The 12,479-nt window shown below is 41.9% G+C and overlaps 1 protein-coding gene across 6 annotated transcripts in view; it reads right to left on the minus strand.

Moving 5' to 3' along the window:
* LOC104924454 (signal-induced proliferation-associated 1-like protein 2) overlaps positions 1-12,479 on the minus strand; it is an 81,893-nt gene that overhangs the window by 18,178 nt on the left and 51,236 nt on the right. For all 6 annotated transcript variants that reach the window (XM_027277690.1, XM_027277689.1, XM_027277691.1 and 3 more), the window contains exons 10-13: positions 6,527-6,781; positions 3,133-3,279; positions 1,566-1,669; positions 1,358-1,446 (exon numbers count right to left, since the gene is read on the minus strand). In XM_027277690.1, coding sequence (XP_027133491.1) covers positions 1,358-1,446; positions 1,566-1,669; positions 3,133-3,279; positions 6,527-6,781 — 595 coding nt within the window. The remainder of the gene's footprint in view (positions 1-1,357; positions 1,447-1,565; positions 1,670-3,132; positions 3,280-6,526; positions 6,782-12,479) is intronic.

Here is a 12,479-nt window from a genome sequence, read left to right on the forward strand (position 1 = left end):
CTTTTCCGAAGTGTCAGACGCCATCAAAAGTGAGCATTTGCCTACTCAAGTCGGCTACAACGATGAACTGCAGTTAGGTCAAGGCCCCCGGCGAGGACGAAAAGCACTTAGATGAATTTCCCTGACACGTTTGTGCAGAAATTCTTTGGTTTGTGCAAACCAACTGTTGCAGCAGCTGTCTAGGTGGCTGGTCACAGATGATGAAGATGGTGTAGAAGCTGGATGTGAAGGGCCTGAAGGGGGCGGTTACATGTGGTCTGTGGTTATGAGGCTGGTTGGAGGTCCTGCCAAATTCTTGGAAACAACGCCTGAGACAGCTTATGGTCGTGAAATGAACATTCAACTAATGGACAACAGCTCTGGTGGACATTCCTACAGTCCAGTAGGCTTTATAGTTTAATTTTACTGTGATTAGTCCATGGCCATGCTGATTGATCAGCCTCTTGATTTGCACACATTTGTCAGGTGGATGGATTATCTTGGCAACAGAAAAGTGCTAACTAACACAGATTTGTGAACAAAGTTGAGAGAAATAGTAGATTAGACACTTTTTGGCTCAAAGACAGGCCCCTTGTGAAGGTTAACAGCAATGCTTAATTTGAGAATATAATAAAGACCTCAGGATTATGACCTGTCAGGTTTTCTTCATTATCTTATGCTTAAAACTATTAAATCATGGAAGTAACATAAATTGCATCACATCAAAAACAGCTACTCTGATTTTAAAAACAAGGTCTGTGCATTAGGGAGGGAATGGTTTAAATTTTTATCCACTGGACTGGGTTAATGCAACACTGGCTGAAAGCACTGAAAGATGTTGTTAGCTGTGTGTGCCAGCCTCCAGCATCAAAGGAAAAATAAAAGACAGAAGGAGAGACGGTGTACGGGTCCAAAAAAAGATAAGTGAGAGGGGAATATAGAGAAAGGGGAAATGAGAGCCTTGAACACTTAATATATTCAACCTTCTAGGAAAATGTGTCCTAGAAAAAATGGAGAGAACTGGAAACAGTGATGAGATGAGACGCCCGTTAGCATGCTGATGAAGAAAAAGTGATAAGTGCAAAGAGCAGCTAGAGGGGGTGGCATGTGTTTGAATACCCTAATTGAGCTGCTGGTTGCCACAAAGCCCATAAACAAGGGCAATCTGACCCTGACTCAGAGGCTAATGTTGGGTAAACCAGGTCTGACATCGCAGAGCTGGACTTCCAGTCCGAACACAACACTCACAGAGGTTTCATTAAACTGCATTAAAAAGCTTTGAGCACTTCAAAGCAAGTCAACAATGACTAAACACTTCCATTAAATGTCATGTGGACAGCTTCTGTCAAACTGAAATTAAAGTAGGTCAGGCATTTACCCTGGACAGCTTGTTGGGTGAGTCTTTTCCTCCTTCTCTTTGCTTCAGAGGGTTCAGGATCTTGGTGGAGGGGATGTGCCATTTGGCCTCTGTGGACCGAGAAGAAGTACCAGTTATGAATAGACTGCATAAATCACTGCTGGGCTACATGCCTTTAAAAAACATTACATTTCGAGACATTTTATGCATCTGAATCACGACTGCTTACCTGCGGACCTGGTCCTCTCCAGGGTGGGCTCCCTCTCCCTGTGGATTTCTCCATCTCCCCCCTGGATGTCCCCTGCCCGCTCATGGAGGATCGGGGAGGGACACCTGCAGGAAGAAAGAAAAGGAGAATAGACTATAAATTATATTCTGCCTGCAGAGTGAACTCTGTATTCTAGTCAGAGCAAAGGCTTCAAAAGATTTACCACAGATGTACAGCAATTAGCTCAAGATCATTTAAGGTCGAATCACTTGAGCTTATAATAGAATAAAGAAGCTGCCAGACAACGCTGACAAGAGACCTCCTTTCATTCGACTCGGCATGCCAGGCACTCTCTTGCTCTTCACAAAGGGGAAAGAGCAGCAGATTTTTCAATGTAGGTCTTAATTAAACCTTAAAGAGTTAATAAAGGTTACAGCGGAAGAACAGAGGCCACAGTGTTTCATGGTCTTTTAGCAAAGGCTCTAACTGGAGATCAACCGGCCAGTCAACGCATCTGTTGTTCTGCACTGTGGCAGCTCTGACAGGGCACAGTGATCCCTGAGAGTTCAGTGCACTTTTGAGGCCTCTGACAGAAAAGAGGCAGCATGAAGCTAAGCCTCTTGTCATGGTCCATAACCACTTACAGACAGACATTGGTCTCTGATGGATTCTCATGTACAAGACTCACACTGACAGATGTAATGCCTGTGCAGTCTGAAGCCATGCTGTCCTGCCAACCATATGTGTAACATTGGATTCAACAGCTATGGTATTGTACTGTAAAGAAGACAAAACTGACACATGAACACGTGAACTTGAAAATGAAACTTGAATTGAACTTGAAAAAAATTGTGATGGCTGTAATCAATGCTGAAGCTGCTTCTTACTCCTTGCAAAATTTCACCTCGTTTCAATGGCTTTTTCCAAAATTACAGAGCAGTTTGCTAAAGTGGCACTTCAGTTGCAGTAGGATAAGGACAAGAAAGTATTCTTCATAATCACTTCCTATTATACTTAAGTGCTCATCCTTTCTGAACAGCAGATGATGTGCTCCAAGTTACAACAACGCAAAATACTGTACTTGGATTGTACCTCTCTGATTTTTAAAGGCTATAAAACAGAATGGCTTAATTTACAAAGTGCCCATTTAGGTTTGAGATAGTCTTAATATTATCCTGAAAGACTTCATGAAACTTAAGCTTTGGGATCATTGAATGGAAAGTATAATAATGAATGTTAAATGAAAAAATAAAAAACTCATCATCATCCATCTTTTATGCTCTAGATGTGGTATTATACCGAGGCAGGCATATTTTATTGTTTGGTTAGTTCACTTACTGAAAAAAAAAAAAAAAAAAAAAAAAAAAAAAAAAAAAAAAAAAAAAAAAAAGACTGACGACTGGCGAAAAGTGTGCTGATGATTTGGTCATTCAATGTGGAAAAATTGCTGTCATTTTGCAAAATTGCAAGTTCTCAGAAGTAGTGCTGGGACTGATTGTAGCTGCATTCATTACTGCAAAACCACATATTCCTGGAGGGACTACTTAGAGGCTATTTCAAAAGAAGTAACACTGCTGTGGTCCCGTACCCATCATATCCGGGCTGCTGGGACCAAGTGCCGCTGCCGCAGGGTCCTGGATCACTGGAGGAGGACTGGTTACTGGGGGAGCTGCGATAGTGCTGGTCGCCCTTGTTACATGAGGTGACCTGGGGGTTCTCCATATCCGGCATTGTCCTGCAGAAACAGAGGGACAAAAGATACACAAGTGTAAAATACATGGTCATAATTCATTTATTTGACTTATCTAAAAGAAATAAAAGATTTGAATCCTTACTTTTAATTGGAATCTGTAAATGTTTACCTTGATTAATGACTTAAAATTAATTGATTGTAAAAAAAAATATTGTTGTTGATACATTTTCTGTCTAGTTGAGTAATTGCTACCCAAATTATTTCAGCAACACGCTGAAATTACTTTTGACTTTTTGACTCTAGATGCTCAAATTTCACAACAAACTGGAACCACTTCTTTCCCTCTCTATCTCACATGTTAATAACTATATTATCAGGTGTCACTGGAGTGAAGAGTCCCGTGGATAATCTCTAAGAAAATGTGAGAACTGTCAGTAAGGGAGACGGTGTCTTGTTCTCCAAAGACAAATAGAAGCAGAGATTAGTTATGGTAATAAGCCTCAGTGAGTATTCCAGATGGTGAAGCCCTGTGTGTATTTAAATACACAAGTGGCTTCTGAATATAAGAGGATGCTTGAGATTTCTGATTTAAAACACAAACTTGACTCTGCTCTTGAACTATATCTTTTCATGTATGACTTGTCACAGGATGGGTACTCATGTACATACTTTTGTTTTGACCATTACCTTAGCTCAACCCATCTTAAAGTGCACATCACTGTCATGCAATAAGCCCTGGCCTGACTTAATGTCAAACAAGAGGTTTCTTTGCTTACTTTCGCCTGGTCAGGAAAAACTTGTGGACTACGGTCTGGAGGGAAAAATAAACATTGGATTGGAGTTATGTCTGCAGCCCGGAGGCCTTCCTTTTAACCAACACACTAAAGTAGGCTAGATGACCGGACGGAAATAAGACTGCAACAACATAGGCAGGATGGCTTTCACATTAAGTCTCAACCTTGGCTTGGCTGCATACTCTATACTTCTTTCATGTCTGTGTCTTTTCTCTTATCTGTTTCTTATCTGTCTAAGCTCATATCCCAGGTGTATTTCTGGCTTACTTTTAAAATTTAAACAATTACAAGAATGAAGGAACAAAGTTCAAAGACCAAAAATGTACAAAAAAATTAAAACGGCCTCAGTGGAACCACATAATTCAAGAAGTGCAATATAAAAGTCCATTTAGAAGGCGGTGAATTCCTAGCATCAACCCTTTCTGCTTTGTCATCAAATTTCCTTTGTCTGGACCTCCATGGGAAACTCACTAAACTGTCAGTAACTCAGTCGCGGCACACATCATCGAATGCTTTGGCCGGATTGCTACATTTCCTCCCCGGCTGAAGTGTTAGTCTCCTCAGCCGGGTCCAGGCACTTTAATGTGAAACAGCCGCAGCTGCTTTTTGTTCCCAGTCTCTTCCTCCCCTGGACATAATGTAAAGTTCTAGGGGGGATATTGAACATAATTTGTCTGTCCGCGCTGCAATAACATTGGAGGCTACAGAGATTAGCATCCAGTCTCAGTTTGCTGCAGAGTAAGTGTCATGTTTTACGTGCCAAGTCTGGATTCAGCTTTATGGTTGGACGGGATGATGCTTTATCTGACATATCAAGATTTATACGTGTCCTGTAGAGCCTCTCACAGCCCTATCAGATGATGGCCACCTGTCACGTTCCAAACATGTTCATCTGAATTTACACTGCATGTTATTTAACTCTGTTAAATATATAAAAGTACATATTGTTTATTCATTAGTCATCTCTTCCAATTGTATATTCATTACTTTTAGTTAATGTTAACTTTTAGGACTTCTCTGCTTGTGAGCTAAATAGTTTTCAGTCGCTCTCAATGGTTCTCTGTCAAATATGTTACAGCTGACTTGATGTGTTTTTCTTTTTTTCAATGAAATCATGATTTCCATCTTTTCAAAATAGTTGACCTCTACAATCTTTCCACAGACAAACAACTGCAGAAGTACCACTGGTTATGAATCACTACTATGCACATGTAAAGTTCAGTCCATGTCCACACAACATGAAAAAAAAAACAAGCATCTTTTTTTTTGTAGAATATGCGACTGTATAATATTACCCTCCTGTCTGTTCCTCCCTCCACTACTCCCACTCCCTCTGGGGTGTTACATATCGTGGTCTGGGGAAGAGCACTCTCTTTGTTTCTGCAGTAATTGGATGAGATGAGCTGAGCTGTGTCAGTGTCCCCATCACCTCCTCCTCGGCAGGGTGCAGGAAGAGGGAGGGAGCGGGGAGTAGGAGGGAGACGGAGAGAGAAAGAAAGGAGCGAGGGGGAATGGAGTGCTCCCACTGCCTGGGACTCTGATTAGGCAGAGAAGGCGGCCATTATCCCAGTATAGTCAGAACAGGCAACACCAGGGGGGGTCGGTGTGACACACTGGAAAGGTTATCATGACTGTAGGGGTTTCATTAGAATGAACAAATCACTGCTTTACATGGCTCAATGGAGATGTCCAAAAGAGACACTGTCTAGGACAGGAACAAAGTCTGAGCGTGGCCTTATCATCTAAAGGCAGATGAAAGCGAAGCTGTGAATTCATTGGACTAAAATGCTCCCATCAATATGTATGCAAATAACAGAAGACAATAACAGCCCCTCAAAGTGTTACTGTGGCTCTTTTCTAAATCAGAAAGGCTGAGAGTTCAAAGATTTCATCTCAAAGGATTGTATCTTTTGAGCGCCATGTTTGATCGCAAGCTTTGCTCTGCCTAGATTTCAGAAAAAGCTCCAATGGAAAGCTTGATTTCCAGAAAATGTCTTGAAAGCATCATTTTGTTTGTTCATTGGTTTTGCTCAGTTTTTACATTCACTCAAGCACCACTGTTAATAATGCTGCTGTGAGACTCATATCATGAATATAGAATATTTTTTTACTCTCACTAAGGCTAAAGGTCAGAAATCTTTGTTATCTATGCAATGCCTAATCTTAGTCTTGCTGTATGAACAATATGTGGTAAGAGCTTCCTGCTAAATAAGACATGACAGATGAAAGTTTTAAATAGTGGTCAAAACCTTTTTTATTTTTAGGGGTACTGCATTCATAAAAATTGAACATGTCCTCCCCCAAAATAGTTATTTTACAGGCAGATCTTTTTAAAGCTCTTGCAATGTTTCTTCAATGTGTCATGTGTGAGCAGCAGTGAGCACAATGTCTGTCGTCTGTTATCTGATCACTCCATGACTTTACCAACTCATTTACAAGTCTCAAGAGTTGTTTTTAACCTGTCTGGAAAGGAGTGAGAGCTGATGTTGGTTTACCTGGACCCGTCTGGTAGCTTCCTATCAAATGAGGTGCTTCGTGGGATAGCTGCCTGGTGCTGCTGGAGGATCTGCTGGCACTGCAGGCGGTCAGGGCCCTGCGTTGGTGAGCCTCGGGATAGAGGTGCTCCAGCAGCTGTGGGCACCCGATGCCAGGTGGTGTTTCTTCTGAAGGGTGTCTTGTACTCACAGGGTGTACCCTCGCTGTCGACCTTGTACTCCACCATGGGTATGCGGTAGAGTTCGGAGCAGCCCCTGAGAAGGAAGGAGGGTGGACAAAGAAACAAATAAGAAGGTTAAAGATCTGCCAGGATGAAAAGACTACAACAATCCTAGATTACTACAGACAGCAGTATACATAAAAGGTTTTCCAAGCATACAGAAAACTTCAGACCAAAGATTTGTAATATGATGAAACAAAATGAAACATGCAACAACTTGCGATGCACCAGTTTAAACTGGACAGTGTATCATCTCCATTGTAATGACTTTCTGTTCTAACTGCCTGCTTTTCAGGCTTCTTTTGTTGCAGGATATAATTTGCAGCACCTTAAAATATGAATGAGATAGTGATTATATGATAAACAGTGACAGTGAGTTAGCTGCAATTTTAGTATTGATAAAACAGCAACAGCGCAGGTCAGAAAATTTGGAGCTGTCCAAGTAAATTTCAAAGTTCATGTCATACAGAGATGGATGTTATTCGAATAAATTGATGAGGTCAAAACAACAAGCTGTTTGGCTTTTGAATGAGGGGATGTGCCTGATGTTCTAAAACCAGCCAGGTTTGATGAGCTGAGCTGCAGGCGAAGCCATCAACTGGCTTGAAGTGAGCTGAGATAGGCCAGTTCACACCGCTGTAACTTTTCCCTGGAACACAGTTTCGTCTCATCGTGAATCTTTGCTTTGAACTAGGCTTTAATGTGCTCCTCTGCTGCCACTGTGTTCCTCAGTGAGTTGTTAACTTTCAGTGTCACATTGGGTGCTGCTGAGCAGGTAGTGTACAATGGGTTCATCTAAACTACATATTGCTGCTGGAAGTGATGAGAGTGGTGAGAGCGACCCTAACCAATGAGCCAAAAGATGCAGGAGAGGGGAACAGCAGAGTGGGTGATAATTCTCTGCAGATTCGTTGCTATGAGTGACCTCTTTCACATTACATTCAGTCACTTTTTCCATTAATACTAAAAGTTCCAGTAATTACTGTAGAGAGCACAGTAGATTAAATGTGAACCAAATAATATGAATGTAAAAAAAAATCCATTATTTGATAATATCACATGATTCCACTTACTACCACAGCAGTGTGCATATGACTGCATTTGATAACGTAATGCCAATTCAAATTTGATATTAGTCAATATGAGGAAGGTACCAGCCAATAGATCTATTATATCCTTTGTATCACCATGACTACACAAAAACACACTAATGCTGTCAGACATATTTATCACACACACACACAGACACACACAGACACACACAGACACACACACACACACCTTAGGGCACATCAGAGACACTTTGAAAACAGCAGAAACACTTTGCCTGTTCTAATAGAGCTGAAAATCTCAGCTTCCCAGTTGCCGCTTAATCAGATATGGGTCTTCCTTGAGTAGCTCTACACAGGAGGCTTTTCGCCCCTCCATCTCCATCCCATTACCGCTAACAAAACTGAGGATCTCTGGGATGGACAAGGCCTGTGATGCCATTTCATGCAACATTAATCTTCGGGGCTGGGCAGAGGCTTGGTGTGTATGTTTGGAAGGACGAGGGGTTTACAGGGTGGCGGTGAGTCAGGGTTAAACAGCCTGGTTCCTCTGCTAGCTCTCCAAAAGCATCTCAAGCATGACCCTAATGATTACACTGCCCTCCCCCTCCAAAGTCCATTTTCCAGAATCCACTGAGGGGGGGTGGAGAGCTGTGTATACTTTGCTGTGGTCATACATGTACACACTCTGGAGCTTGAGGAGGGTGCGCTGGCTGATTGCACAGGCTGCAGTGGAGGGGGCGAGTAATCCCTCTCAGAGACCTTTTCATCAAACTGGGCCATGGGTGGCTGAGCTGTTTACAGCCGGTCTCTTAGTGCAGCTGTGGGTGATATAAGATCTAACTAGAAGATCATCCTTTGCTTCCTCCTCCTCCACCATGTCGGCCGTCTCTCACATCTGGTCAGTGTCAAACTGGCTTCATCCATGATGAAGGACGTCAATGGTGTGCTCTACATCCTCTAGTTTACATTATTCATTTAGTGTATGCATGAAGCATGCATCGCTGGCTTGATATACATGACAGTGAGTAATAAGTAATAAGTGAAGTATCTTGTTGGTGAAGCTACTGTATGTATATAGAGAGCCCCGATATTTGGTGAGTTAACAGATCAAATCATGATACTACTAACTCTTTAACCCGATGCCTTTCGATCATTATTTGTTCATTTTAGATGAAAAGAATGCTAACAAGAGTGTTAAATCCTCCAGACTGTTGGTCAATTGGCTTTTCAACAGGGCTGCTAACCCACTCATTACCTTGATTAAATGTGTGTGTGTGTGTGGTCATGCCAGGTTGCCACACTTCATTACTCTCTGAAAAGGGTAAACCTAGCTAACAGCTTGTCAGCAGGAAAGGTCTCAGCCGTTGTCTCGCTCTGCTTTTTTTTGCACCAGAATGACCAAGAGCTGACAAGCTAAGTTTCTCTTATGATACTAATATTCGCCCTCAGCGCCCAGACAAGCTTAGCTGGAAGTGGAAATTCCCGTCGCATGGGGCTGATGTATGTGGAATGTGCTCCTTGTTTGTAATGTATAGGGGGGACTCGGATTCGCTGTGTATAAATCATAGAGAAAGAGCAGGAAACAAGTGTTTGGTCAACAGTTAAACCTGAGCTGGAGGCTGTCAGACACATCCAGACTGCCATAAGAGGAGGAAGAAGCCAAGAAAGACTGAGAGAAGTTGAGCAATAATACTGTCTGCTTCCTCTTGATTCCACCAAGAACTGCTGCTACGCTCTTCCAACTAAATCTAAGGGGCTATAAATTATACCACAATGGCCTACATAAGCTTGTAGAGAAGAACATCTACAACTTAAAACCAACATCCAGTCAACTATAAATACGGCTATGTTTGACTTATTGGGGGAAATAATGTGACAACAAAAATGCCGCAAGTTACTAAAATAATGTCATTGCTCATTTAAAATAAAGAGTTCTGCTCAGTTTGGGGCCATTTGGGGGTGAACAATCATCTCCTTTGGCCCCCGGCTCTTAACGAATTACAATAGATCAGTGTGACAACTGGACCTTAGACCTCAGTCAGAGACCTGTCACTCTAATGACATGGCCAGCGACTGAAGGACATGCTAATCCATTCCCACAGTAAGAGTCCATGTCACAGCAAAGAGCCACAGGGGTTGTGACCTCCACCAGCCCTTTTCAGACCATTGTCAGGAAGTTCATTAAATAAGGTGTGCTGAAAGGTGTGTCAGATTGCATAAAAAAGGGAAAAAGAGAGAGAAAGAAAAGCACTTCAAGTGATTTCTTTGCATACTGATATAAAAGAAAGAACGGCTCCTGTGAAGAATGCGAGGGGATTAAGCTGAACAATTTGTGATGCAAGTTCTGGCAGTTTTGGTTTTTGCTGTGCTCTTTTTCACAGGGTGACGGCATGGGAAGTGAGAAAACCAGCTTAACTTCAGTCCAGATGAAAATCCATGATGACAAGTCTGATGACACTTCAAAGGAAAGGTCACAAGTGGCCATCTGAATGTCACAGGCAATACTCATTATCAGCAGGGGTGCAGGTCGAACACACTTAAATTCAGGGTACTCGCCATTTTAATGATAAATATTCAAGTTTACACGCTAAAATGTACAACATTTTATGATAAAAAAAAAAGAAAAAGAAAAAAGCCTGATTCTCTGACAATACAGATGCTTTTTGTGCCTATTAATGTTTGTATGTCTTGTAGTAATCATCCGTTTTAGTCCACATTGTACTGATCCTTGTGTTTACTCTTACATCTCTGATGACCATATACCAAAACATACAATCACTGCCATGTTCTTTACATTGCATTCCTGTTTCAAAGAGCTAATCTTTTTCATCTTTTTCTCATTAGTTTGATCCAAGGCTAACATGTTGAACTTGTTTCAAGCTTTTCAGAGTGATGATGGAAAAGCCTCTGGTATTGCACTGGGCTAAAACCACATCCTTCCTCCAATGTAAATAAATACTGTACTAGGTAAGGCTAATATCAGAGGCACATCTCCACTGGCTTAAGGCTGAGCGGGGTAAAACCGTTTAGGGTATAAATAGCTTTAAGAAGTTTGTTGCAAATCAGTGCTACACAGTGGTATGTATTTTTTTTTCCTTCTTCAAAACATAATCCTAGCAACTGTTTGACCCCATCAGTCCTCATCGGATCATAGGGAATCATAAAATCAAGAAGACGAAATGATATTCTGACAATATAAAAACACTAAAGAGGAAACACTCTTCTTCCAGCCCCAACATGTGCTTATGAAAACATTTTTCCTTGTCATGATAGCAGTGTGGAGCCAGGGTACATTGTCTGGAGGTCATGAGACTCTTGTCCATTGTTGTTAGACTAACCCCCATCTCTCTGGCCACAGGGGACTGACTGGGGCCTTTGGGCCCCTGCTGAATTCCTTTCCTTTGAGATAATAGTGGAGAAACTGGAGCACTTATTGTTGACTGCAACACTTTGGCAACTCAAAGACGCAGCAGCAAAAAGAGTTGAGGGCCCTCGAGATTCTTCACCTGACCTCTCACCTCGAGATTTGTTGGAGCCCTGGGAGAAAAATTCACAGGACCCGAGACAGTGCCTTCTGGTTCTCATGGGATGATCATGAGAAATTGTGTCTCAGTATGGGAGACGGGGAAGTCTCTCAGTCGAGCTCAACAGCTCTGGCCAGTATAGTCTTCTGCTGTAATGCCTACTAATCTGCCAGATGCATCCGTTAGCGACGCCATATATGGGTCAAGCTTTGTGCATTATGCATCATACCAGCCATTATGGACACACAGCATGAATCTTTTGAGCAGAGTGCTATGCAGCATGTGTATTTTTAAAACCATCTTTTACCAGCTCTCTAAAGCACCTTCACAGGATTTGATGGTGTCACTGAAATCAAGCCAGATGTCTTCCACTGGCACAAATATATCGCAACAACAGAATCTTTCATCCTGTAACTACATCTCCAAAGAGCTGGACATGCATTTGTAGACAGAACCAGCTTTGGAAGAGTTTGTTTTGTCTGCTTTCTGCTTCCCTGAACTGCGATTATGATTGTATCATCATGTATCATCATAGATCGTGGTAAGAGGATTAGACGTTGGTTCTGCCAGAGTGGCTGCTGTGTTGGATTCACAGACGAGCCATGTTAGCTTGCCATCTGGGGGAGCAAATATGTTACTCCTCTGTTGCCAGACCAGAAAGCAACGTTGATACACACTTAAACACACATCTACTATGCAGTCTTTGACAAAATGACACACATATACACACAGCTGCTTGGGATTATATTCATACAAAAGTTTTAGCAAGGCTTTTCAGTGTCATCAACGCTTGTTTATCTGTAAATTCAGAGTCATCCACAAGTTTTTAATTTGAATTATTAGCTAGCAACACTAGCATTACCTGCAACATCACAAACATACAACAGGATGAAGTTGAGCTATTCTCCCTGCACACAGAAGTCATTCTGGGACCAGCATTTGCTGGTGCACAAATCTGTGTCTCCCTGGAGCGACCAAAACAAAGATGTCAAGAAATGTGAGTGTGAAACAGTGATGGATATGATTTCACAGGACTTGTCTGTCTTGTCACAGGCAAAACAAGCAGATGTGCTTTCAGAACAAACATTTTACAAAGACCTTCATCTCTTCCCATCATAAAAGATCGTTTGAAATATGCCACTGTCTTTTTATTATA

The sequence above is a fragment of the Larimichthys crocea genome, chromosome III (genome assembly GCF_000972845.2).
Source record: "Larimichthys crocea isolate SSNF chromosome III, L_crocea_2.0, whole genome shotgun sequence".
In the NCBI taxonomy this organism is placed as follows: domain Eukaryota; kingdom Metazoa; phylum Chordata; class Actinopteri; family Sciaenidae; genus Larimichthys; species Larimichthys crocea.